The 27,102-nt window shown below is 41.2% G+C and overlaps 1 protein-coding gene across 1 annotated transcript in view; it reads right to left on the bottom strand.

The window, feature by feature from the left end:
- Positions 1 to 1,045: 1,045 nt before the first annotated feature.
- Positions 1,046 to 27,102, bottom strand: part of LOC149283397 (lysosomal-trafficking regulator-like) — a 110,617-nt gene continuing 84,560 nt past the window's right edge. Inside the window, exons 41-51 of the mRNA XM_089497628.1 lie at positions 24,664 to 24,804; positions 23,734 to 23,951; positions 19,812 to 20,042; positions 17,596 to 17,785; positions 17,357 to 17,493; positions 10,343 to 10,441; positions 9,610 to 9,749; positions 9,418 to 9,515; positions 5,943 to 6,099; positions 4,619 to 4,690; positions 1,046 to 1,184 (exon numbers count right to left, since the gene is read on the bottom strand). Coding sequence (XP_089353754.1) covers positions 1,046 to 1,184; positions 4,619 to 4,690; positions 5,943 to 6,099; positions 9,418 to 9,515; positions 9,610 to 9,749; positions 10,343 to 10,441; positions 17,357 to 17,493; positions 17,596 to 17,785; positions 19,812 to 20,042; positions 23,734 to 23,951; positions 24,664 to 24,804 — 1,622 coding nt within the window. The remainder of the gene's footprint in view (positions 1,185 to 4,618; positions 4,691 to 5,942; positions 6,100 to 9,417; positions 9,516 to 9,609; positions 9,750 to 10,342; positions 10,442 to 17,356; positions 17,494 to 17,595; positions 17,786 to 19,811; positions 20,043 to 23,733; positions 23,952 to 24,663; positions 24,805 to 27,102) is intronic.

Here is a 27,102-nt window from a genome sequence, read left to right as displayed (position 1 = left end):
GTGTACCTGACTGTCTGGTGCCATATATATATTACACACACCAGACTTAAAATGTCAACCACAACCATCTTTTGAAAGTGATGTGATAATAGTATAGAATTATATTTACAAAATTCAGCCATTGTAGCAAAATATATGTATTTATGTAGTAGCTTATCTGTCATAAAGAAACATTTTCAATCAAATATCAAAAAACATCAACATGATACTGCATAAGACACATATTTTTATGGTGCTTCCCAAATGATGCAGAGGGGCTGTAGCTTCCTAGCACTGCTACCTTTCTGCACAGCATAGGAATTAAGGCCCCTTGTTGTCCACTCAAGTGAATAGGAGAAAAGGTGCATTATATAATGGAAAAACACACTAGCCAGAACACCATTACAATAATTAAAGACCATCTGTGGTCTGCCCACTTAAATGGGAAAATCAACTCTCTACCATGGAGAAGCATTTTTTTTTTTTTAGAACATATGGACTAGAATATTTCATTATTCAGGAATTTTTTCAACTAATTTTTGCAACATGTAATTAAGGACAAGAGTTTCCAGTGAGGCTATGGAATATATATATATATATATATATATATATATATATATATTCAGAGATTTCTGAACAGTTGTCTAATAAATACAGGAAGATTCAAGCTGTTAACATATACCAGAGACAAAGTTCACAGCTTGCTGCACCTGTACTCTTGAGAAAACAGTTACTCACAGAATGTCCAGAATTGTGGTATTTAATACTTTTTAAAAGGTAAATGCTAGTCAAATACTCTTTTTAAACTAGTGATGGGATGCCTGGTTGATATGTAATGTAAATCAATACATTTCATTAAATAAATGACAATTCATGATTGCAAGCAATGTACTTCAATTGAATATCTTTCAGTGCAGAGAAATATGGCTCTTTGTGAGTCAGGACTGTAGGACTTTCATGATGCATGTTTTTTTTGTTTGTTTTTGTTTTTTTTATTTAAGTGTAACTTTACTCTCCAAATTCCACATATTCACAAATGATTTAATGATATAAGGCTTATTATCTTCTAGCCTGCTGCATAATTGCTAAGGAATGAATAGAACATCGGCAGTTTTAAGCGTTGTTGGTCCTTACGACACCAGGCAATTACAGTTCCTTCACTGTTGGCTGTGTACAGGTGATGACCATCGCAGGAAAAGGTAAGACTGCAAAAAGAAAAGAAATACGGGAAATTTAGTTCCTTAGTCTTACGCATATTTAATTTGGTCCTGTGTCGACACATTGCCTTTTACCTGGCAGTTGTGACGAGAAACATACATGAACTCTGGAGTTTGTAGGCAACCTTATTTAAAGTATTAATATAAGGACTGACATTTGTGCAGGGAAACAACCACTCTAGCTATCATTCTGCAGAAGTCAAAACAGATACCTAGTGGAACAGAATTTTCATAACTTTTCAGTTACACATTTTATATCTTCTTTATTATTAACTGAATTTTTTTGGTTGAAACAGAATATGGAATTATGAATGCAAGCAAAATAAAGGTATTTATAAATATAATAAAGGGGTAAACAATAATGCAATAATGATAGAGGAAGATACAGGCCAGCCTGTCAAAAGCACTCTTCACATCCGTGTATAGAAGAAACGCAGTGGAATGAGAACATGTCACATGGTGTATCAGGTTGAGAGTCCCGGTAGTGTTGTCCCAACGTATACAAGGTTAGGGACTATCCTTTTTAATCTATTTGCCAAGACTATGTCAAATAGTTTGACATTCAAATTGAGCTCCAATACTGCTCGGGGACCTCTTACCAGGGCCAGGGCTTTTACCATTATTTTTGTGGTTTTAATTGCTTCTGATATTTAATTTAGGGTGATCAGGGAGTCAAGAGAAATGGTCCAGCCTTGGGGAATTTTAATGCGGAGGTGAGTTTGAAGGAAGTCTGTAATGCTTCAGACAATTTTATATTCAAATGTAATGTCTGGGGTGCGGGAATATTGTACAGTGTGGGATAGTACTGCTGAAAGCAGAAGGAAACCAGAAGGTCTGGGAGTGTTTGGTGCAAGCATCTCTAGTAAGCAAAAGTCCTGGTTTGTTACCAAAGTTTAAGGTTGCTAGTATCACAAGTCTGTTAAGGTGTGAAGGCTGGTGGGGGATAGGGTTATCTTATATTGTAATTCAATTTCTGCTATCTGTGTGGTAAGCTTAGTAAACATTGCTGCTCTCTTTTTTTTGAGATTGGAGCCCAGTTGGTATGTAAGGTAGTTTTACATACACATCCATGGGCCACAAGCAAAGCTGGGTAGTTGGATAGAAGTATAGGTGTATGATCGTTCCATGTGGTTACGCCAATATTCAAGTTGTGTAAAAGACAACTGTGTTGCTTAAATTTGTTAAGCTTGGCATATGGGGGAACCGGCAGAGGTGTCCAGTTTAGGATGCAAAACTATGTGAAAGTGTAATCCCAGAATAACTAATCCCTCCATAAATTCGGGTAAACGGGGATGATAAACTGGTACTGGCTGGTATTAGGGGCATAGCTTGTAGCTAGCGTGACCATGTGGGAGCCTGTGGAACCTTTGAAGAACAAGGATCTACCATCCAACAGAGTGAAGGGAAAATTCTTGGTTATCATGATAGCCACTCGCTTCATTTTGGAGTCTTGACAGCTCGTGAAAAAACATTGGTGGGGAAAATTTAGGGAATTCATCTTCTCTAAAATGTGTCTCCTGTAAGAAAGCAATGCGAAGTTTGGAAGATTTCATGTCCAAGCAGAGCCAAGTAGAGGACATTTAAACCCCTTAATTTTCAAAAGGTAATGTTTAACGGTCAGCCATTATATTCATTAATTATGTATCGTGAACATGTCATACACATATATAGTTGTTTAAAATATCTAATACCACAGGATCATCATTTCCCTTTATACCATTAATCAGGGTGGAGTATCTTGGGAGAACATATATGATGACACATAAAAGTGACCTCCCAACTAGTTGCACACCAAGAAACAGACTGGTGAGGCCCTTGTGGGACTGGGGTGGATGCCTGAATAGGGGGGGACCAAATTGCAGATATGAAGAGAAGGGGACGAGATACGCGCCTCAATATATAAGTGAAATATAAAGGAGATAGGGGAGACAATTGGGTATTTACATAAATTTAAATAGTGGCTATAGATCGTAAAATACAGAATCTGTGGTTATAAGGGTTAGGTTAGCTAGTGGATATGGAAGGATTCGAGATGACTGCATTCTTTGTATAAAATCTGGTCAAAGCTCTAAACGAGCAAAACGCGTGGCGTATCGGACTGCATCATTATTTATTTCATATTCGCAAATTTTATCCTTTGATTTTAAATATAAATTTTATGGTCGATACCTAAATAAATTAAAGATTTTATTAAAAGAATGCCGTCATCTCTCTTCTGTTGAGGAGCTACTACCGCACATCCAAGGGCACCTGGAGGTCCAGGATATGCCTTTTAAAGAGCTTGTATGACTTCCTTCCTTTGTGAGTGCATCCAACATTGGAGAGTGAATATCTATGCGTACTGTGTTTTGTTTTTGTCTCTTTTCAAGATATCTGGTATTATACCGATTGAACCGGTGGATACATGCCATATCAGGTTCTATGTTGATTTCTTTGTTAGATATGTACCAAGCGCTCTTTTTCACTTTTTGCGAGTTTTGAGTTTACGGGATGTTGCATATTTAAACATATCTGGAATAGTAAAATCATCAGGAGATGGGAACTGGAAGTACATCATGAGGAGTGATGGACATGTCATTAGGGGGCTCATGTTGGTGGTAAGGTATTTAATCGGGACTAGAATTTACATGGTGAAAAATACATTGTATACCTTTCTTGCCAGAAAAACAGAGGGACTTTAAGACCTGAAGTAAAGGGGAGGGGGTAATAAAATTGGGATCATCCGCACAAACATTTTACTATATGTGTCATGTAAATCCTTATCACATATACCGTAATAGGCAGAGTAATACATATAAATACAGAACCAGTTAAAATAAATATATAATGTTATAAATTGGCATCTGTTCACATGGGAGGGGAGACGTGGTTACTTCATGACTTTTGGGAGTTTAACAACTCGCACATATTCGCCCACAAATAACGTAGTGGAGTTAATAAATCTTTCTGTATCAGCTGGTGGTTTACCGGAGGGGCTAGATTTGTAAAATAACTTTAATTAGGGTTTCAAATTACTAACAATTGTGCCTTCAGAGGATCAGGCAAGTAATGTGTAGCGGGGGCACAGGTTTTGTGAAATGTGTGCCGTAAAATAGTGTCCACTTTGGTTATGGAGGCATAGTGGGCTCACCCCAACTGGGGTAGTGGAAGTTTTAGAAACTTGAGCTCTACAGGAAAGTGGTATAGAATAGTGCCATCTGAACAGACAAGTACAGCCTACAATATCTCACATCAGCAATAAAGATAGTAACGGATAAAGTTAATTAGAGCCAAGGTGTCTACTAAGCAGTTATGGGCTCGTGCATTAAAGTCAGTAGTGGATGGCTAAGGATGTTAAAGGATCTCAACGGATATTGACATTTCTACAAACCATAAAACTGTAATTATTATAGCATGTAATGAGATTAATAACATAATATTACCTTACAATTGGTTTATTGGACTTAGGAAAAGTAATTTCTCGAACTGGTTTTAAGTCCCAAGTACTCCATAACCTGCAAGAAAAAAAAAAAAATTCCATGTTGTTACTATTAACATTCTGCATCCTTTCTTATACCAGTTTAAAGGCAGCCTTTACACAACCAAATTGGTTGAGTTTTAAGGCTGGAAATACATAGAAAAACTTGCACGATGGTAAGCAGGGATTAGTACATGGAACTGGCAGGTAAGTGTAGCTGCAGCTTTCCATGGTTGCTGGTATGGTGCCACACACTCACTCAATCTTCTGCTCCAGAAGCAGATCGGGTCCTACAGCGTGTGGTCAGGCATATCCAGAGCATAAAAACATATTGCGTGGTTGTACATATCAAGCCATTGGCTGCACTTATGTTATCAAGTGGCCTTAAAGTGCCAGTGCCACCTCATCATGCAGCTCTGAGGGCTGCCAAATGGATTTACACTGAGACACGTACTGTCTCTTGCATGGGCATCATGTGTAATCTATATGCATTGACAAATACACATTTTTTTACATTTATCTCATCATATATTCCAAACCAAATAGTTAAGGGGAGTATATTTTATTTTTTATGTTTGACTCTTCAATACATGTTCCTGAGCTATGCCTCACATACCTCAATCTAGACCCAACTTCCCCAAATCTGATATACATTTTTGGTATTTAATATCTTTAGGTAAAGAATGTCTCGGGAGACAGACTTTCAAGACATAAGGTCAGTCACACAAACCCCAAAGAGTACCCCTTTTTTTAACCTAGGTCCAATTTACATCTTAGAGCCTATTGATTAGATTTCATGTGAATCAAGTAGGCTGCTTGGGAATATTACCATGTTTATTCTCTCTCCCCAGTAATGCAAGATAAAATTCATGCATACATACAAATCTTAAATACCATTACTGCAGATAGCTTTATACAGAGCTATAATTCATAGATACACGCCAACCTTACTGTGAGAACTAGGACACAGCGTCCTGAACGCTTAAGTGTTGGTTCTTCCATCAGAATTTTCCACTACTTATCAAGAAATAAAACTGCACACCTCTTTCTGACATGCCAATGTGTCTTCTTACCACACTACACCAAGTTAATTAGATTAGGTATAAAATATGTAGAGAGGCTGATTAAGCTATTGGAGGCTCCCAAGCTCCCTCTACCTGGTTTTCGATCCCCTTTTCCAGAATAAATTAGAAAGAAGTTCCAGCGATCATGGTCTGATGTAATCAAATAGCATATTATAATTTTTGACATTCCTGTATCACTTTTTTTTTTTTATTTGACAGACTTACCTCACAACTCCATTTTCAAGCCCCCCTGCAATCACATTGACTGATGTTCCTTCAGGTTGGTTAGAAAAAGCGACAGAGCAAATTATTTCTCTGCAATGCACATGTCCAATAAGGTCACCATTGACAGTCCACAGTCTTAGATCACTACCACCCCCAACTGAAAAAATATAAAATATTAATTAACAGCTATCATTTACACATTTTCAGAAAGTAAAAAAACAGTGAAGGTGTTGAATACCAGTCTATAAACAGTAGATGGTAACAAATATCAATTTATGTCTATGTCATTTATGAAAATGTAGAAAAATGCCACAGCTTTTAACAATATTAGACATTTACTACAACAGAATTGCCAAATTAGATGAAGCAAACTTTTCCAAACGAATGCACACATACTCATTAAAAATGTATATGTCATACATGTTTAAATTCCTCTACCAATCCACCTGAATGGTTATTCAAATTAGCTACCAAGTGAAGAAACACTTTACCCACCCAAACACCATTTCAACCTCGCTTCTTTCAACCATATATGAGTGAGTATTCAACTGAACTAGAAGTACAAATCGGTCTGGCTAATCAAAAATGGCTGTGGCAGACAAAACCATGCATTCACATGCACACAAAAGTCCTATGTAACAACCTGTTATCTTTCTGCTACTACCTCTCCCTATGCAACATATCATTATGTATGTACCAGGGGAAGAAACCACAGGGCCTTGGTGCCAAACAACTTGTCTTTGCCCCCCCATTCCAACATACACTCTGGCACATATACGTAGACACGCTTACACAAATTACACACACTTACTCATACTCACTAACCAGTGGCGACTCTAGAAACAATATATAGGGGGGGGGGGCACACAAGATACCACAGTCAAACTGGGGGGGCACTACTAATTTCCAAAAGTAATGTGCTATGGAATTATACTTTTGTTATTGGGCTAAAATAATACTTGATCATTCAACATTGAAGCCACAATTGAGTGCGATCCTTGCAATAAATATTATAACACAATAAATAACTTTTCCACTAAATGATTTCAGGGCCTTGTAACGTTTTGTCCCCTGAAGTCACTACAACTTCAGGAGGGCATTTTATCTCTGGATAAATATAAATTAAATAATTCCTACTGTAAGTTAAGTGCCAGGAAACAGATGACCAAACACACACACCAACACAGGCTCTGTCACACCGACACCCAAACACACACACCAGGACAGGCTCTGCCACACAGACACACACACACCAGGACAGGCTCTGTCACACCGACACCCAGACACACACACCAGGACAGGCTCTGCCACACTGACAACTGAACACACACACCAGGACAGGCTCTGTCACACCGACACCCAGACACACACACCAGGACAGGCTCTGTGACACAGACACACACACTAGGACAGGCTCTGCCACACCGACAACCAAACACACACACACACCAGGACAGGCTCTGCCACACAGACACACACACAACAGGACAGGCTCTGTCACACCGACACCCAGACACACACACCAGGACAGGCTCTGCCACACTGACAACTGAACACACACACCAGGACAGGCTCTGTCACACCGACACCCAGACACACACACCAGGACAGGCTCTGTGACACAGACACACACACCAGGACAGGCTCTGTCAAAAACACACAAACAGCAGGACACAATCTACGTCACAGACGTCTACATCAGGATGGATTTTTCACACTGCATTGTCGTTTATACCCCCCTTAGTGTTTTTGCCCCTTGTGTATTGATGCCCCTGCTGCCCATATATATTAACATTAGCCCCAGTTGCCGATAGCAGGTATAGATCAACACATTAACACACAAACCAAGCTTTGCATGTATAGATCAACTGAAATTCACTTGTGATCTCAAATAAACAGAATCAGACATACAAATCCTGTATTTGCAGGTATACAATAGTATATGAAACGTAGCATTGCAGGTATAGATCAAATAAATACATGGAAACACCATTGCAGGTATTAATCAACTGAATAAGACATATTAACCCTGTATTTGCAGGTATACATAAATAATGTATGGAAACATAGCATAGCAGATATGGATCTACAGAATAACACACAACCCCAGCTTTGCAGGTATAGATCAACTGGAATTCACAAAAAAACACGTAATTAAAAGGTATATTTAAAACCCCCTAAATTACACGCATAGATCACAGGTTGCATACCCCAAAGCCAGCCCTGGCGTCCACACTGCAATCACACTCCTATCATACCCAGGCAACCAGTAAATGCTGGTACCTAGGCATGATGAGACTGTGCTTGCTGTTAGCAATCACACTCCTATCATGCCAAGTCAGCCAGTACATGCTGGTACGGGGTGGCTGTAAGTGATGTGTAGACCCCATTCTGCTGGCAGCATCAATACACAAGGGGGGCAGCTAGCTAGGTTTCAGCATGTACTGGCTGACTTGGCATGATAGGAGTGTGATTGCTAACAGCAATCACAGTCCCATCATGCCTAGGTTCCAGCATTTACTGGTCGGATGTGTAAGTGCTGGAACCTAGGCATGATGGGACTTTGATTGCTGTTAGCAATCACACTCCTATCATGCCAAGTCAGCCAGTACATGCTCGAGGTGCGGCCCGCTTAAGATCGGTTGCACTGGCTGGCGATCTTACGCGGGCCCCACCTCAAGGTCTCGCCCGCGGGCCGAATGTTGGACGCCACTGCCTTATTACTTTCTAACCCCCTCTCCCTCCCTTATCACTTTCTAAACCCCTCTCCCTACTCACTATCTACCCTCCCCCTTTGTAGTTCTCTCACCTTTAGGTCCAGCGACGGGAGCACGAGGCTTCTGTCTTCGTTCTCTGCTGCGGTGGCCGCTGCTTCACTGCTGAGCGCCGAAATATGACGTCATATTTCGGGGCTCAGGATGAAATGCCGGCACCGCGACAGAGGTAGAGGCCTCGTGGAGGAGAATGGGGGGCGCCGAGCAGTTGCTAGGCGCCCCTCTCTCGCCTCAGCATTAAAAAAAAAAAAGACGGGATTTAAAGTCGCATTGCGACTTTTTTCCGAATTCGGCAGGGGGGCAACAGGGGGGGGCAAGGATTAACCTGGGGGGGCAATTGCCCCCCTGTAGCGACGCCACTGTCACTAACATATACGTTCACACACACACAATTACACACGTATACTCACACACTCAATTACACACATATGCTCACACAAACACGAGCAGCCAGTTTCACCTCTGGGTTACGTGACCCCGATACACTTCAAAATAGTTTCGAAAGGGTCCTTCCGACGAGGAGACACGAACAAGGGGCCCGGGGCCAGTCGCAGCTGCGAGCCCTGAAGTATGTACCTATCTCTTTTGTTGCATTGCCTGCTTACTTTCAGATCATGGTACCATTAACACCATGTTAAAAAAATGCTCATACAACATATCTGAATTAAATTCTACACACATATTAGCCTTTTAACACGCACCTGAATCACAGACAGTAGCAATATCTCCAGTTGTTTCACTAGCGGAAACGGCCGTAACAGGGCTTTTGTGACCAGACAGACTTTGCACATAGCATAGCCTTGAGAGGAAAATTAAAGAGAGATTATATAAAAAAAAAAGCATAATAAAACATAAATGGTTAGGATTTTCCAACCAGAACAGTTGTGTCATACCTGTTTAAATCCCATATAATGCACGTTCCATCCTTGCTGACACTAATTAGTATACTGTAGGGTTTGCAAACAAACAGACTGGTTATCTCTGCAGAATGACCATAAAGATGTATTTGGGATTCAACTTCAATTTCCAGTGGCTAAAGTGAAAGGGTAGATGGACACATAAATGAAGATTGCATTGTAATGAGAATATTTTTTAAGTAATTATTGTTCATTGTTGTTCCAAAATTACATTGTATTGTTATCTATGCATTCATTACATGGATAATACTGTCCATATGAAGCAAGGTTAGCCAGTATTATAAGACTGTGTACGCATTTAGATTGACTTTTGAAAGTATAATTAGAAATGGTGACCAGTATTTCTAAAAAAAAAATAATCCTTTCTAAACACAGTCTAGATCTGTGTACATACAAATACAGAATATTAATTATTGATATTATCATAATAGATCATAATAGCGGTCTTGTACTAACATTTTATCCTCACTAGCCAAAAAAATACTAACTGAAGTTCTGGGTGTGTATGGAAATTCTAAATCATTTATAGATGTTGAACAAACAATAATTAGGTTATTATTGTATAATACTATAAGATAGCTATACTTTTTTGTATTAAAATGTTGAACCCACTACCCTTTCCTATAGCAAAGCACAGTGTTTCTATGAGAAATAAAGTGTTTATAGTATATATTATGTTTTAGTATAGGGTCATGCTCCTTACACATACCGTGCTGTTAGTAAACCGATTCAGGTACGCTGTGATAACACCGCATTTGCTGCCTGTGAAGAGTTGACAACTGTCCGGCACCCAGGCACAACTTGTGACCTTTAATAACAATAGAAACATTTTATAGAACAGTTGGTTTTACTTGGTTTTTAATAAAAAAGAAGAGATAATTGGATAGAACACACAGTGTGGTTACCACATGGTTCTGCTAAACAGATAAAGGTCAAACTATTTATGGAGCACAGTTCACCAGATACACAATATATTTTCTATGACCTCCCTTCTCACCTTCACCTAAACAAATGTATATTTTTTTGGAAGAATTTAGATTTTTATTTGAAATATATATATACTGAATATTCCGGCGTATAAGACGACCCCCAACTTTTCCAGGTAAAATATAGAGTTTGGGCTATACTCGCCGTATAAGACTACCCCTCTACCCAGTATACAACAACCAGCCAATCACGGCAAGCGATGTACCTTACCGGTGATTGGCTGGTTGTTATACAGACATATACATACATACACTGCCCTTACACACACACATATATATATATATATATATTTATATTGTGAGCTGGGATCATGTAACCATACAGTCTTAAGGTTTGAAATACCACATAAGGCTGAATTATTTTTAGAAATTGTAGTCCTTTTATTAAAAGGTCTTTAAACAAACATAAATAAAACAAACAAAAAGAAAAACCTTGCTCTCTGAGCACTTACTGACAAACAACAACTATCGTTGGACGGCTTACCCGCTACAACAAAAACATTTAGTACAGACCTTTTTGCTTTAGGAACTGTTCAGCAGATTTGTTAGGAGAAAATGCAGTCTCACTCACCGCTTGTATGTTTCTCACCTGAATAACTAACAGGGCTCCTTTTTGTAGCAGCCCCCTGTTGCTCATTGGTAACAGGTGAGTAACAATCTGAGAGAACCAGAACTCCTGGACTGGCTTTATCACCTGCTGCAAGTAAACTGTGGAGTGGAGCACTGGCCCTCCCTTCTCTCCAAATGCTCCACCCAAGGGACCCAAACATAACTACAACATTGGTAACAAACCATTCTCCCTGGGGTTATCAAATACATTGCACTGCAGTATTTTCTGAGAAATATATATATTATCCACCACCATGCCCGGTTCACTGTCACAATATATATATATATATACACACATACTAACATACGCCTGTCCATACATACACATTTATACACTGCCTTCACCACACACCCCTGCCTTTACACACACACACATATACATATATTATATATATATATATATATATATATATACACACACACACACACACACCAGCTGCACTCACACCCCTTTCTCCCCATCTCTTACCTTTCTCATCTTCTATCTTCCATCCAGTTGTGGGAGAGTGAGGACTGTCATTTCAGACCTCTGCTTTCCTGCTCCCTCATCACTACGCGCCGGCAATTGACGTCGAGAGCGCCGGGACATGACGTCATCCCCGCGCTCGGCATCAATAGCCGGCGCGTAGTGATTAAGGAGCGCGGAAGCCGAGGTCTGAAGTGCCAGACCTCGAGCTCCCTAATGTTGGGCTAGTTAGAGGGAGGTCGTGATCTCCCCAACCAGCCCTGCTCATCGGGCGCCCGCTGATCAGGGCTAGTTGGGAAGATCATGATTTTGCACCTACCTCGGCGCGGCCCTGAAGACCGGCCCAGGGGAGGCGGCTTCTCCGCTCGCCCCTCCTCTAGAGATTCGTGGCTTCGTGGGGAATCTCCGGCTCGGTAAGTTTTAGTACCCGGCGTACAAGACGACCCCCGAAGATTTTCACCGGAATATACGGTATATATATATATATGTATATATATAAATATATATATATATATATATATAAATATATATATATATATATATATATATATATATATATATATAATAGCACTAACATTTTATAAAATAGTGGTGAAAAATAGAAAAAAAACAACTTAATTTGGCTGGGTGCGTATGCGTCTCTTACCTGGAGAACACATGGCACCAGGATGCATCCATGGAGGCCCTACCTCACAACTTACAGGACCTAAAGGATTTGCTGCTTACATCTTGGTGCCAGATACCACAGCACACCTCCAGAGCTATAGTGGAGTCCATGCCTCGATGGGTCAGGGTGGTTGTGGGGGCAAAAGGGGCGTATGCCATGTACTGTTTATCCGAGGTTGTATTTTTTTTTTCTTCAATTCTCTTTTTATTGCACATTTGGTAAAATAAACACAATACAGAGTCTCATGTACAGAAGTAACAGTGTACATCTGATATGTGGGAACAAAGAACGATGGAACACAGTACACGCTGACGTTGGTTCAAGCATATACAGTACAATAAAAGTACATTAGTCCAAAAACAGACATTGTAGCGAAGAGGTGGAAATTGCGAGGTGTCCTGAGTTGTCCAAATTTCCATAGGTTATATTGACAAATTCAGATCTACTACACAGCAAATGCATATGGTACAGTGTCTTCGTGTACAAACATAGGGGGAGAAATTGTGTGAACCAAATCAGCCCCATAAGACATGGAAATAGTCCGTATTAACCCAAAGTACAAAGGAGTTTACAAAACGGCACCTTACAGAGTAGATAAACTGTAGAGAACATATAACAGGCAAGACCAAGTACTAATAGTGCGCGGAGGAACCCATCATAGGAGTGGGGTCGGTTTAATCCTGTAGGGATGATGAGTACTTGGAAAACAAAACAAATATGAAAAGAAATAACAAAACAGAATATGGCAGTCCCAAGGTCCAGTGGTGGGCCCCCATATTATGGGTCATTCTATTAACTCATGTGAGGATGTACTCGAGTAGGTCGGTAAAAGGAGTCCCTCATCAGAGTCTTGATTCAGGGAGAGTGAGTGGCAGAGAATACATTACAAAGGAGCACATGAGAGATGCTTTTCCAAATTTGCAACGTACGAACGCCAATGAAACCATTTAAGCTCAATTCTGTGACCACCACCTCTGGCAGACCACACCATGACTTCCATCTGGTAAACAAATTCTACTTGATTAACCCAAGCTGCCTTGCAGTGCCTGCCTTCCGGGGTGGCTGACTTCCAGTGTCTAGGGAGAATGGAGTTGGCCGCATTAATCAAATAGAAAGTTAAAGATTGTTTATAACTTGTAAGCGGGATATCAGTGTGGTGGAGTAGAATGGATTCAGGAGAAGCCGTAAAATCCGGGTTGGCAACCTCCCGAATGGCAGACACACCGGCATCCCAGAAGGGCCTGATACTGGGATATGACCACCAAATGTGTAACAGGGAGCCTGGGTGAATACAGCATCTCCACAGGTAGGTGAAACCTATGAATATCCAATGGAACCCTATACCAACGTGTGAGTATCTTAAAGGTTGTTTCCTGCATCCGGCTAGAAACTGTGCTTTTATGTGTTATAGAAAGAATCTTGGTCCAATCATCTGGGGAGAACGAACAATTCAAGTACCTCTCCCAAAGGCTAATATAATACGGTTTAGCCAACGGCTCCGGTGTTATCAATAGTGCGTATAATTTGGACAATAAGTGGGGAGGCTCCTTCTGTTCGAGACAGAACCTCTCCAGTTGTGTGAGTGGCCTGTTAGCCGGGGTCAGGACCGCAGAGGACAGGACTTTAGTTGGTGGTAGAGGAAGTGGAGTAAAAAAGAAATAGAACCCGGGTGTAGCAGCTCCCCCAGTGGTTTAATCACAGGTCCATTAACTACATAACATAGGCGAAGAGGGTTCACCTTGGGAGGTAGAAAGGGTGTTAAGCTACCCAGAGAGTGGCCCGGAGGAAAGTCTGGGTTTCCCTCTAGAGGGAGCAGGGGGCTAGGAACCCTGGAGAGTGAGCCCTCCCTCAAAATTTTTCAAAAGACCTTCAAGTAAGGTGGAGTAAGAGACGCAACTCAATGGGTCGCGAATCCAAGGCACTGCATTGATTGGACATGCTAGGAAGGAATCTTCCAGTGATATCCATTGTTTAGTAGGGCCAATAGACCATGTTCCAGGCTTGGAAGGCCCATTCCCCCTGTAGCTTCTGCCTAGTCAAATAAGAAAATGATAATAGCGAGGGCTTACCTCGCCAAATATAGCGTAAAAAGGCTCTGAGGCAGCGCCGGAAAAAGGATCTTGGGAGAGCAATGGGTAAGGTTTGGAATAGGTAAAGAAAATGGGGTAAGTGGTTAAATCATTATAACCACCATTCTTCCAAACCATGAGATATGGGGGTAAGCCCATTTGCGCAGGTCAGTCAACAAGGTATTTAGTAAGGGGTCAAAGTTCAAATTGTGTAACTTGGAAAGGTCAGAGGGAATAAGCAAACCAAGATATTTAATATAATCATCTTTCCATTTAAAGGGTATCTGGCTCGAATTTGCTGGATCATTGGCGGGGAGAGGTGAGAGCCCATCATTTCTGATTTTGAAAGGTTGACTTTGTAATTAGATAAAACCTGGAATCTGTCAAGCTCCGACAGGACCGTCGAGATAGATTGGACACTGTTGGCAAGGGTTAAAAGTATATCGTCCACAAACATCGACAGAGCATGGGAATGAGACCCTATCCTCACCCCTATAATATCTGGATGGGCTCGGGCAGCATTGGCAAAGGGTTCTAGTACTAAAAGGAATAAAAGGGGGGGGAAAAGGACAACCCTGCCTAGTGCCGTTCGAGAGGGTGTCTCTATGTGTATGTACACATGGGGGGGGGAACGTGGTTGAAAAATAAAGATAATGTGTATGAGAGAGCAGATTAGAGCACAAGGACCCAAAGGATCCAGCGAGCAATGTCTTATCGGTAAAACAGACTCAGTATGGGTACAGCATTTTGAAGGAGTCATTTGGCATGTATGTGTGGCACAAAAAACGAAAATTAAATATGAGATCGGTAATCAAAGAAAATAAAAATGTGTAGTAATGCATGAAAATGCTTAAAAGACTATTAAGGGGAAAATAAAAGAAAAAGAAAACAAACATCCATATATTCCGGATTAATTAGTCCAAATCGTCTTACCCTCGCAAAACAGGAGTCCAGGGCAGAAACAGAGGGTGTGTAACACACACAATGGAAGATCCGAAGGCTGCAAGTGGCAAAACAGAAACGAGGCGCACGGTGAAAAATCATACGTATACCCATAGCGATGAGCCGAAGGGGCGAGAGAAAGGTAGAGGCCAGAACCCGTCGCCAGGTAGTATCATCTGGCTTTCTCCGCTGTGGCAGCTGCATGTCGAATCTTCTTTCTGCGGTTCGTCGACGCTGACCAGGATCTGGCTGGGTCGGAGAGCGGTTTCAGAGACGGTAGTGAGAGTTCCCAATTCGGAACTAAAATCCCGGGTAAGGCAAGTTGAGTGAGAAAAGATTCCAAGTCGCAGTGTTGGCGAAGTGTAAAGATATCCTTGTCTTTGCGGGCCATGAGCACAAACGGGAAGCTCCATTGATACGGGATATTTGCTTCCCGTAGCGCTGCTGTGACAGTCTTGAGAGCACGTCTTTTTTGCAGGGTTATCGGGGATAGGTCTTGGAAAATATGTATTTGCTCACCCTTCAGAACAGCCTCCTTAACTGAGTAGTCATGTAGACAACATACCACATCCCTCAGCGGTGCAGATGGACTGCCTTTCGGACGTAGCGCTCGATGAGCTCTTTCAAATTGTATTGGTGTGTCGTTCGGCTGCTGTAGTAGTTTGTTGAAAAGAGATTATAGTGTTGTGTGAACGTCAGCCACTGCAACCGATTCAGGTGTTCCCCTGACTCTGAGATTATTGCGTCTCCCTCGGTTGTCCAAATCTTCCAGCGGACGCTGCATAGTTTAGAAGGTGTCCGAGTGTTCGTGTGACATGTTCGAGAGGGTGTTTATGGTTTTACAAGTTTTAACCTGGTCGTCTTCCAACGTGGCCACACGGTCGCCAATATGTTGGATATCCTTTTTAATGGAGACAAGGTCTGCTCTCACGCCGTGCAGGGCCTGGTCAAGGGCGGCATCAATCACTGAGACCAAATCTGCCTTAGTCGGTAAGTGTTTCAACGCCTCCTGCCACGAGGAGCTCGCAGCATGTAGATCTTGGGAGGCGAAATCCTGGTCCATCGAGGCATCATCTGAGCATTTACTAGCTCGGCTTGATGGAGAAGGCGCCATCTTGGATGGTCGCGGGAACCTTGGAAAAAGTGCCGCACCGAGGGCGTGTTGGAAGGTTTAGGGGTGCCTCCAGAGCGGTTGGATTTCCCCATTAGCACGGTTGGTAAGTTGCAGGTTAAGATGTTCCGAGACGGTGAACGGAGCTGCGATCTCAAGCAGCCATCTTGTTTAGGTGCTGGCTCCACCCCCCCAGGTTATATTTACATAATTTTTGGACCTGTTATGGAACCGTTTATTGTTATTAGGAGATCAGAGTGTATTCTCAAGCAGTCCATGATTTTCCCAGCAGAGGAGTGTTTAAAAACCCAGACATTTGGAAGGTATGTTAAAGTCACAATATTACGTTTTGTTGGAGGTGCGTGAGACAGGTCGTTGTTATCTTTCAAATGAAACTAAAAGTCCCTCTGGACATGTACAAGGACTATGTGCCATAATAAATAATTTAATGAGCTACATATTCTTGTTGCAACTATGTTTCAACCATAATTCCTTACAGATGCAGGTTATGAAATATCTAAAATAATATAGATATGTTTTAGATTTCATGAGTCAGAACCATTGAAATGAATCACAGTAATGTATTCTAAATTAATTTAAGTATGGTGCAGTATTTGTACTTAATGTTCAAAGGAGAGTTATATTATATACAGAGCAGTCTTCTTAACTGAAACTATTGTACACAAAATTCAAACAATAATTTGACAGGTATGATGGAAAAATATATCTTTTTTTGCATGTGAGAAAAGTTTAAGTTGAATCTTTTCAGGAACAAATGCACAATTTAATGAGAAGCCCGCTGGAATATTTTAATGAGAAATAATACTCGTAGCAGAATTCTGAATAGATTTTAAGTATGGTAACTAAAAATACCTGATGCAATTCAGAGCACTGAATGAAATTCACTGGTGGTTCACTCTGTTTGCTTTTCAGTCTTAAAACGTTATCAGAATATCCCCAACTAAGAATCGCAGACCACTGGATATCAGTACTATGCATGCTTCGGACACCTAGGGGGGAAAAAATTGAACAATATCTGCATTGTTGGACATCTGGTTGAACAGTAGACAAAATACATTTTGTGTTACATAAGTTTTAGCATATATACTTACCTTGCTCTTTACTGTAAATCATCATTAAGCAGAATTTCCAAGATAAGCCACAGATGGCCCTTGTGGGCAATGCCTGTAAAGATCCAAATCTTTCTCCATGAGGCTGGCTAAAGCAAACGCTGGGATCTGGAGCACTTGGAGACCCAACATACTCTCCCCATTTCAGACCTCTTATCCATGGCAAAGGACTCTATAAAGATATTTAGACTTTATAAAATTATTTCCATGGAAAAAGAAGTATATACTGCAGGACAGAATAAATTTAATGCACTCAACCAGGGCTGGTCCTAGGCTGCCTGATATCCTAGAAAAGAATAATCTCTAGTGCACCCCTATTTCTCAGCTTGGGAGCAGGACATGGAGAGCTTATGGGGCCAAAATTAAGTCACAAATGCCATGCACATTTGTGGACTTGATGTGCATAAAAATACAAAATCTACCAAAAGGTATCTATCAATATTGAAAACAACAAGTTGAAGCTACTACATATGTATATACCCCAAAAAAAATGCGCAAGCCAGGATGGATTGTGGCCCTATGTCTTGTTCTCCCCTGATACTGGCACTTTAGTGTTTGTATTATTGGGGCTTACATGTATGTATATGTATACAGTAGCGTACCTAGCGGGGGGCGATCCGCACCGGGTGCCGCTCATCAGGGGGGTGCAACTTGCCGGCACCCGGCACCCCTCCAGAGACGGACAGTAATGTCCGCCGCTGGAGGAACAGGCTCGCAAGGATCTCCCTTGAACCCGGCTTAAAATCACTGAAGGGAGCCGGAGGTCTGTTAAAGACCTCCGATAACGCTCCCTTGCGATCCGTGCGGCAACAGCTGCTGTGCGCCGGGGTTTGTTATCAGATCCCGGCGCACAACACTGAAGCCGCGCCCACCGCCGTCCGTGCCCTCTGCACCGGAAGAAGACAGAAGAACTGAAGAAGAGGAGCGAAGAGGAGGAAAAGGAGCTGTATGGAGAAAAGAGGAAAGGTAGGAAAGCATTCAGTGAGAGTGACAGTGAGAGTGGATTGGTATATGTGTGGATTGGTATATGTGTTCCATACAGTGGCAGAGCTGGGAGACAGAGGCCTTGCACCCCCACCGCGGGACTCCTGAAAGGTAAGTGAACTTCAAAGAGGGAGAGGGTAGATAGTTGGGAGAGGGTAGATAGTTAGGAGGGGTAGATAGGGAGAAGGGAGTGAGACGGGGGATAGGGGGTAGATAGGGAGAAGGGAGTGAGAAGGGGTAGATACATACTCCTATCATGCCAAGTCTGCGAGTACATCCTAGAATCTGGGTATGCCTGGGCATGATAGGAATTTGATTGCTGTTAATCATATATATATATTAATATTGTTATATAATTGTTTTGTCCTATTTTGGTGTGTTACTTACTTTAAATAAAAGTGTAAAAAAAAATTTTATGGTGTTGGGGGGTCATATTCGGTTTCGGCCAGGTAAATGCTGCATTTTCGGTTTCAGTCCAGAATTCGTTTCGGTGCATCCCTACTACTAATGAAGTGGTAGGCCTACACCACATCAATGTTTGCCTCAGTATATAGTGATAGGTGTTATGCTGTACCACCGTCATTGTCTGCCTCAGTATATAGTGGTAGGTGTTATGCTGTACAACCGTCAATGTCTGCCTCAGTATATAGTGATAGGTTTTATGCTGTACCACCGTCAATTTCTGCCTCAGTATATAGTGATAAGTGTTATGCTGTACCACCGTCAATGTCTGCCTCAGTATATAATGATAACAGTAATGCTGTACCACCTTCAGTGTCTGCGCCGGTATATAACGGTAGAAGCTATGCAGTTTTAAAGTGTGTGTGTGTGTGTGTGTGGGGTGCCACATACAGGATCCGCCCCAGGTGCCAAATACTCTAGGTACGCCCCTGTATGTATACATACACAACAAAAATTCACAGATATATTTACGACATATATATAAAAAAATGGTATAGAGTTGAAGCAAGAGGACTAAGGTATTGTGTCAAATGACTAATATATAATATTATAGCCTCAGATCATGGTCTTACGGCTCCCCAGTACGACTTGTGCACTTACACTTACTGGGTAAAAATACTTAATTATGGCTTACCACTGAAATATTCAATTAATTTCTGGACAAAGTTGAACGCCGTAACAAATGTTTTAAATATTAAACCCCATCTATAAATCAGAACAAAAATAACTAATATGAAACAATTTTCTCATACAGGATAAACAATTTCTTTTACGCTTTCCCTGGTTTCTCTGAACGCAAGTTGCACTAGCAATCCCATTGCAGCAGGAAGCTCCCCTTCCATCAAAAGCCTGGATCCAGGTCGGCTGACGTGTGCAGAGTGGAACAGCTGTCGTGGCGTTTGCCCATATGTTTTTATCATAGTCTCCAAGGCTCTCCTCTGTACAGGATCTTCAACAGCAGAAACATCCATTCCAAAGTATGTCTGTTAAGAAGAGCAAAAAAATAACATTAGTGACATGCAAACCCAATTTTATTTCCTAGTTCAAGGCTTTGTTCAAGATTGAATGTACATATTGACAAAGATACGTAACTACCCAGCTCACAAGAATTTACAATGTAAGGTACAGAAACACAGGCAAATATAAGCTGGCAATATTCATTTTTTCAGTTAAGTGGTGAGCTAAAAACATTAGCAAATTCCTGTAAAATATAAACTGGCATTAATGAAAATAAGCTACATAGAAAGGCCTCAATCCAGTCAAGCCCTCCAGTCATGAAGTAACAGCTGTCTAAAAATGGGCATTTTATTTCAGATGAGCCCACTGACCATTTCATTAACTACAACTTAAAATACACAGCGGCCCATGTTCAATATTACCTCTAAGGTGTGCGCATGTGCACATACGTTTTGCAACCAGTGAACAAAGGAAATGTATGTGTGCAAAAAGCTGAACCTTTTGTGCGCATGTAAATTTTGTTTGTGCTCTGGATGGGGCTGACCTACGAGACACCGACAAATTTCCCAGTAGGCCACTTCCCCTGAGGCCGGCCATCCAAATATAAGTCTGGCAGCTGTTGCCAATTCTACTGCCGCTATTTCCTCTCACTGCGTGTCTATGGAGATTATGGGAAAATAATGCTGGGTCAGTATGGGGATGATGAGAAGTTATGTTAGGGGGAATGAAGATGCAGGGGGATGATTGCGATGCAATATGGGGTGATGATGGTCGGGTATGGAAATAATTGTGGTGGGTGCTTCAAATTAATTATGGGTACGATGATGGTCAGGGGTAGCTCTACACTTACACATACATGCACACACTCTTACACCATACCTGTAATCAGACATACATACATAAATGCATGTATACAGTATCTCACAAAAGTGAGTACACCCCTCACATTTTTGTAAATATTTTATTATATCTTTTCATGTGAGAACACTGAAGAAATGACACACAAAGTAGTGAGTGTACAGCTTGTGTAACATTGTAAATTTTCTGCCCCCTCAAAATAACTCAACACACAGCCACTGATGTCTAAAACATGGCAACAAAAGTGAGTACAGCCCTAAGTGGAAATGTTCAAACTGGGCCCAATTAGCCAATTAGTGTTACAAGGTCTTAGGTGTGAATGGGGAGCAGGTGTGTTAAATTTGGCGTTATCGCTCTCACACTCTTTCATACTGGTCACTGGAAGTTCAACATGGCACCTCATGGCAAAGAACTCTCTGAGGATCTGAAAAAGAATTGTTGCTCTACATAAAGATGGCCTAGGCTATAAGAAGATTGCCAAGACTCTGAAATTGAGCTGCAGCACGGTGGGCAAGATCATACAGCAGTTTCACAGGCCTCAGAACAGGCCTCGCCATAGTCGACCAAAGAAGTTGAGTGCACGTGCTCAGCGTCATATCCAGAGGTTGTTTTGGGGAAATAGACGTATGAGTGCTGCCAGCATTGCTGCAGAGGTTGAAGGGGTGGGGGGTCAGCCTGTCAGTGCTCAGGCCATACGCCGTACACTGAATCAAATTGGTCTGCATGTCGTCCCAGAAGGAAGCCTCTTCTAAAGATGATACACGAGAAAGCCCGCAAACAGTTTGCTGAAGACAAGCAGACATGGATTACTGGAACCATGTCCTGTGGTCCAATGAGACCAAGATAAACTTATTTGGTTCGGATGGTGTCAAGCGTGTGTGGTGGCAACCAGGTGAGGAGTACAAAGACAAGTGTGTCTTGCCTACAGTCAAGCATAGTGGTGGGAGTGTCATGGTCTGGGCCTGCATGGTCTGGGCCTGTCATGGTTTGGTCTGAGTGTTGCCGGCACTGGGGAGCTACAGTTCATTGAGGGAACCATGAATGCCAACATGTACTGTGACATACTAAAGCAGAGCATGATCCCCTCCCTTTGGAGACTGGGCCACAGGGCAGTATTCGAACATGATTACGATCCCAAACACACATCCAAGAGAACCACTGCCTTGCTAAAGAAGCTGAGGTACAGGTGATGGACTGGCCAGGCATGTCTCCAGACCTAAACCATATTGAGCATCTGTGGGGCATCCTCAAACAGAAGGTGGGGGAGCGCAAGGGCTCTAACATCCACCAGCTCCGTGATGTCGTCATGGATGAGTGGAAGCAGACTCCAGTGGCAACCTGTGAAGCTCTGGTGATCTTCATGCCCAAGAGGGTAAAGGCACAAAACAATGGTGGCCACACAAAATATGGAAACTTTGGGCCCAATTTGGACAGTTCCAATTAGGGGTGTACTCACTTTTGTTGCCAAGGTTTAGACATTAATGGCTGTGTGTTGAGTTATTTTGAGGTGACTAATTTACACTGTTATACAGGCTGTACACCAACTACTTTACATTGTAGCAGAGTGTCTTTTCTTCAGTGTTGTCACATGAAAAGATATAATAAAATATTTACAAAAATGTGAGGGGTGTACTCACTTTTGTGAGATACTGTACATACATACATACATACATACACACACAGACACTCTAACACCATAAACTTACACACACACACACACACACATATTCTAACCCCTTACACATAAATATATACACAAGTTGATGGACATTGGGGAGGACCTTCCTTGATATTTTATTTAATGGAACAAACTGAACAAAGCAGCTCATAATTAAAAATATAGGATAAAAAAATCTTAAATACGCAACTTCATAGAGTGCATTTATATTTGTATAATATTAAAACACAGCAATACAGCCAAAATTAACTTGAAACAATTTCAGGTTTACATTTTCACAAGCATTCAGTGCGCACATACTTTTAAAACAGTTGTCTTTTGCACAACATAAGGTTTCTGCTTACACCAAATACTAAAAATTAGAGGGAACACTGCCCATATTCTTCAAATCAAAGCAGCACTGGTACAGTTGTCCTTCCTTCCCTTGTCACCCCCCCCCCTCAATATCTTGCAAACACTGTAACCTTACATTGAAACATAAAATCAGACAGCAAGAACCCATCTAGTCGGTAAATTTTTCCTGCTGTAAGAAACTCAAAACTTTGGTACTTGGTTGTCTCATAGTTAGGATGGCCATATGAATATCCCATGCACACTCTCACTTAACTTCTACCCTGGCTGCTAGAAGTCATTCCACTTGATGTGAAAGTGCAGTAGCACTTCTTTGTTACATCTCAGATGCCCAAACATGCACAGCTAACATGTGACTCCATTAAGTGATGGTAGGCACTAATGATGAGACATTTTGAAGGATTCCACACTCACACTAGTTGCATGCTCTGTCTGTTACACCAATAGCTTTATGGAAAGGGTGTGAGATACATATCAGTATTACAGTCTTTTGCAGGTGAGGGTTGGCAAGAGGGGCAACTGTGCCATGGGCTGCTTTGATAGAGTGTCTTGAATAAGAAGCACTTTAGGCAGCATATCCACCATTGTTGCATCCCATCTGCTCTTTTTTTTTTCCTTTCTATGCAGTCCCTTTAGGTGTATATATGTTGCACAGAAGCACGTCAAAACTACTTTAAACGAAACATGCTTTGGGTCACTCTATTACTAGGCTGCTATACATTAGCGTTTCAGACTACAGATATATCAGCAATCAGAAGACCCAGCCAATGGCTACTAAACACATTCAAAGTTAAATACATATATCTAAGTTAGATAAAATTTATACTTACAGCTGGATGAAACACATTGATAGCTTGGATAGCAGAACGACCCTTCTGTTTATAGCCGAACACAAGATCAATCCAGTGACAAATTGTTTGTGACACATGATCTGACTCAAGCGCCTGGCGATGTATCAAGATGAAGAGTCGTGGATCGTTTCGTGCCCATGGAGGTAGATTCACATGATTCACACGCTCGCCATTTTGACGAAGACCAAAATCAAATCCTGAAATATGGTATGAACTTGTTCTTGTTATAGCTTTTCCCAACAATATAAAGCCTACAAGTGCCTGCGCTAAATTGATGCAAACTAGAGGGGGAGGTGCTGGGGATAAGCCAGTGTTCTTGGTACCAATAACAAAGACATAAATGGTACAATAACAAAACATCGATGGTATAGAAAGGCAGACATGTCTAATTTTAGAAGAAGTTCATTTCTATAATAAGGATGGGTTACATCTCAAAGTGAGACCTACTGTGATGAGGTACAGGATAGCTAAAATTTTGAAGGGATTTGAAATTAGGAGTGTACAGATAGAAACAGAGTGACAGCCTATCTTCAAAGTGGGGCCAACCATGGAAAAACAGATGGACAGATGTACTTAATTAGTACAGGTAAGGAGGCCTTTTAATTTCAAACCAGTTGGTTTTAAAATAGATAAAACACCACAGACTGATAATCTTGAAATGCTGCATGCTATTGCCGACACACAAAAACATAGTGAAAGGTCACTGATAACTGAACAGCGGAATATACAATTTGAATAGTTATGTACTTCTTCAGACAAATATAAATAAGAGGGAATTCTTAGAAAACACAAATAAATATGGCAGATTAGGGGACCCACCCCACAAAATTGTAAAACATATATGGAATAAAAATTTAAATGCAGTCAATATATAATCGAATCTTAGCTGTACTGTTATAGCTTACGCACCTTCTCTGTTTACCAAAAACTCTGGTAAGTAGAAAAATTCAGGAATCAGCTCTTTAACATCAGTCATTGACTCATAAGAAGACAAACGCCATGTTGTATTCATGGAATGAAACGTTCTATCAGGGATATCAAAACTTTGATCTGCAATGTGAAAAGCAATTATAAATCTAAATAGGTATATATATATATATTAGGGCTGCATCAACTAATCGATAAAATCGATAATAATCGATAATGAAAATCGTTGCCAACGAATTTCATTATCGATTAGTTGAATCGATTTTTATCGATTATAAAATGAGGGTTTTTTCAGAGCAAATGCTCTGAAAAATAGCCCTCGTTTTATAATCCGTTTCAGTGTGACTCACAGCAGGCCAGCAGAGCAGTTACTACTTACCAGTCCCTCCCTGCAGTCACTGCCGATTGGCCCCGCCCCTTTCTTCCCTCCCTGTGTATGTGTGTTACACTTAATATGCCGGTAATAGCGTTTATGAGTTTTACAAGGAGTTTATACAAAACAGCTACTTCAATCTACCATGTTGATGATTTGTTTGCCTACATGTCTGGTACCAGAAAAGTTATCTTATTGCTTGACCAAATTATAATTGTTTTATTGTGTGGCATGTTCTAAATATTTCCACTTGATGAGTATTATGGAATATATATCACTATTCTGTGCTATGATAGGGGGCCATGAGTCTGGATTGAGGAATTAAGCATTATTTTTACTCTCCATATGAAAAACTGAAGGACATTATCAAGGTATAAGAAATGTTTAACTCTTACATTAGTAAGACCCCCTAGTATCGATTGGCCCACACATTTCATTCTTCCAGTCCCTCCCTGCAGTCAGGGGCAGATTGGCCCTGCCCCTTATAGCATCCACATGGCTGTGACACTCATCTAACTGTAAGTAAAAAATTAATATTTGGGCTACTTAAAGTTAGGGGATGTGGGGGTTAATTTAGGGGCAGTTATGATTAATGGGGTGTTCAGGGTTAATTTAGGGGCAGCTATGGTTAATGGGGTGTTCAAGGTTCATTTAGGGGCAGCTATGGTTAATGGGGTGTTTAGGCTTAATTTAGGGGCAGTTATGTTTAATGGGGTGTTTAGGGTTAATTTAGGGGCAGTTATGGTTGATGGGGTGTTTAGGGTTAATTTAGGAGCATTTGTGGTTGATGGGGTGTTTAGGGTTAATTTAGGGGCAGTTGTGGTTGATGGGGTGTTTAGGGTTTATTTAGGGGCAGTTGTGGTTAATGGGGTGTTTAGGGTTAATTTAGTGCAGTTGTGGTTGATGGGGTGTTTAGGGTTAATTTAGGGACAGTTGTGGTTGATGGGGTGTTTAGGGTTAATTTAATGCTGAGGACTGAGGGTTAATTTAATAAAGTTAAGTTAAGGTGCAGTTAGAGGTAAAGGGGGGGCAACTAAGGGGAATCTAAATCCTGGGGGCAGTGAAGATTAATCCTGTATTTATTTATAAAAGTATTGTGCTGCGAACGAGCCTGTTTATCCATAAGGGCACTATGGGATATCTGGGGGGTATACGGCATACCTGGGGAGGATGGAGTGACATATCTGGGGGTATAAGGCATATCAGGTTGCACAGTGGCATATAGGGTATATAAGGCATATGTGGGGAGGGCAGTGTGGCATATCAGAGAGCACAGTGGCATATCAGGGGAGGACAAAGTGGCATATCAGGGGTTATTAAGGCATATGTAGGAGGGTGGAGTGGCATATCTGGGAGGCAGTGTGGCAAGCCTGGGTTCAAATGTGCATAACCGGGGGGGGCAGGTTGGGAAATAAAAACAAAAAAATGCATTTTTATCAAAGTTTTTTATTCTGCTGTTTGTTTTTAACATCCTGTTTGTTTATTAAATTATTTTAAAAAAAATGAAAAATTTACATTCATTTTTTTATCCGATTAATCGAAAAAATAATCGGCCAACTAATCGATTATGAAAATAATCGTTAGTTGCAGCCCTAATACATACAAAATTTTAATATTAATTTAGGAAAAAAGAAAAAGCCTGAATATAAGACTACTATGGGGGAAAAAAGTTTACAAGGCTGGAATGGTGAGAAGGTGACAACAGTTGGTGTGATTATTCGCAAATGGAAGAAACACAAAATAATCTCCCTCAGTCTGGGCTCCATGCAAGATCTCACCTCGTGGAGTTTCAAAGATCATGAGAACTGTGAGGATTCATCCCAGAACTACACGGGAGGATCTTGTGAATGATCTCATAGTCACCAAGAAAACAATTGGTAACACTACACCGTGAAGGACTGAAATCCTTCAGTGCCCACAAGGTCCCCCTGCTCAAGAAAGCACATGTACAGGCCTGAATGATTCAGAGGAGAACTGGGTGAAAGTGTTGTGGTCAGATGAGACCAAAATCGAGCTATTTGGCATCAACTCAACTCACCGTGTTTGGA

The sequence above is a fragment of the Sceloporus occidentalis genome, unplaced genomic scaffold (assembly GCF_023333645.1).
Source record: "Sceloporus occidentalis isolate IW3139 unplaced genomic scaffold, rSceOcc1.0.p SCAF_105, whole genome shotgun sequence".
NCBI lineage: Eukaryota > Metazoa > Chordata > Lepidosauria > Squamata > Phrynosomatidae > Sceloporus > Sceloporus occidentalis.
The sequence above is the reverse complement of the archived record's forward strand: the minus strand, read 5'-3'. Positions and strand labels throughout refer to the sequence as shown.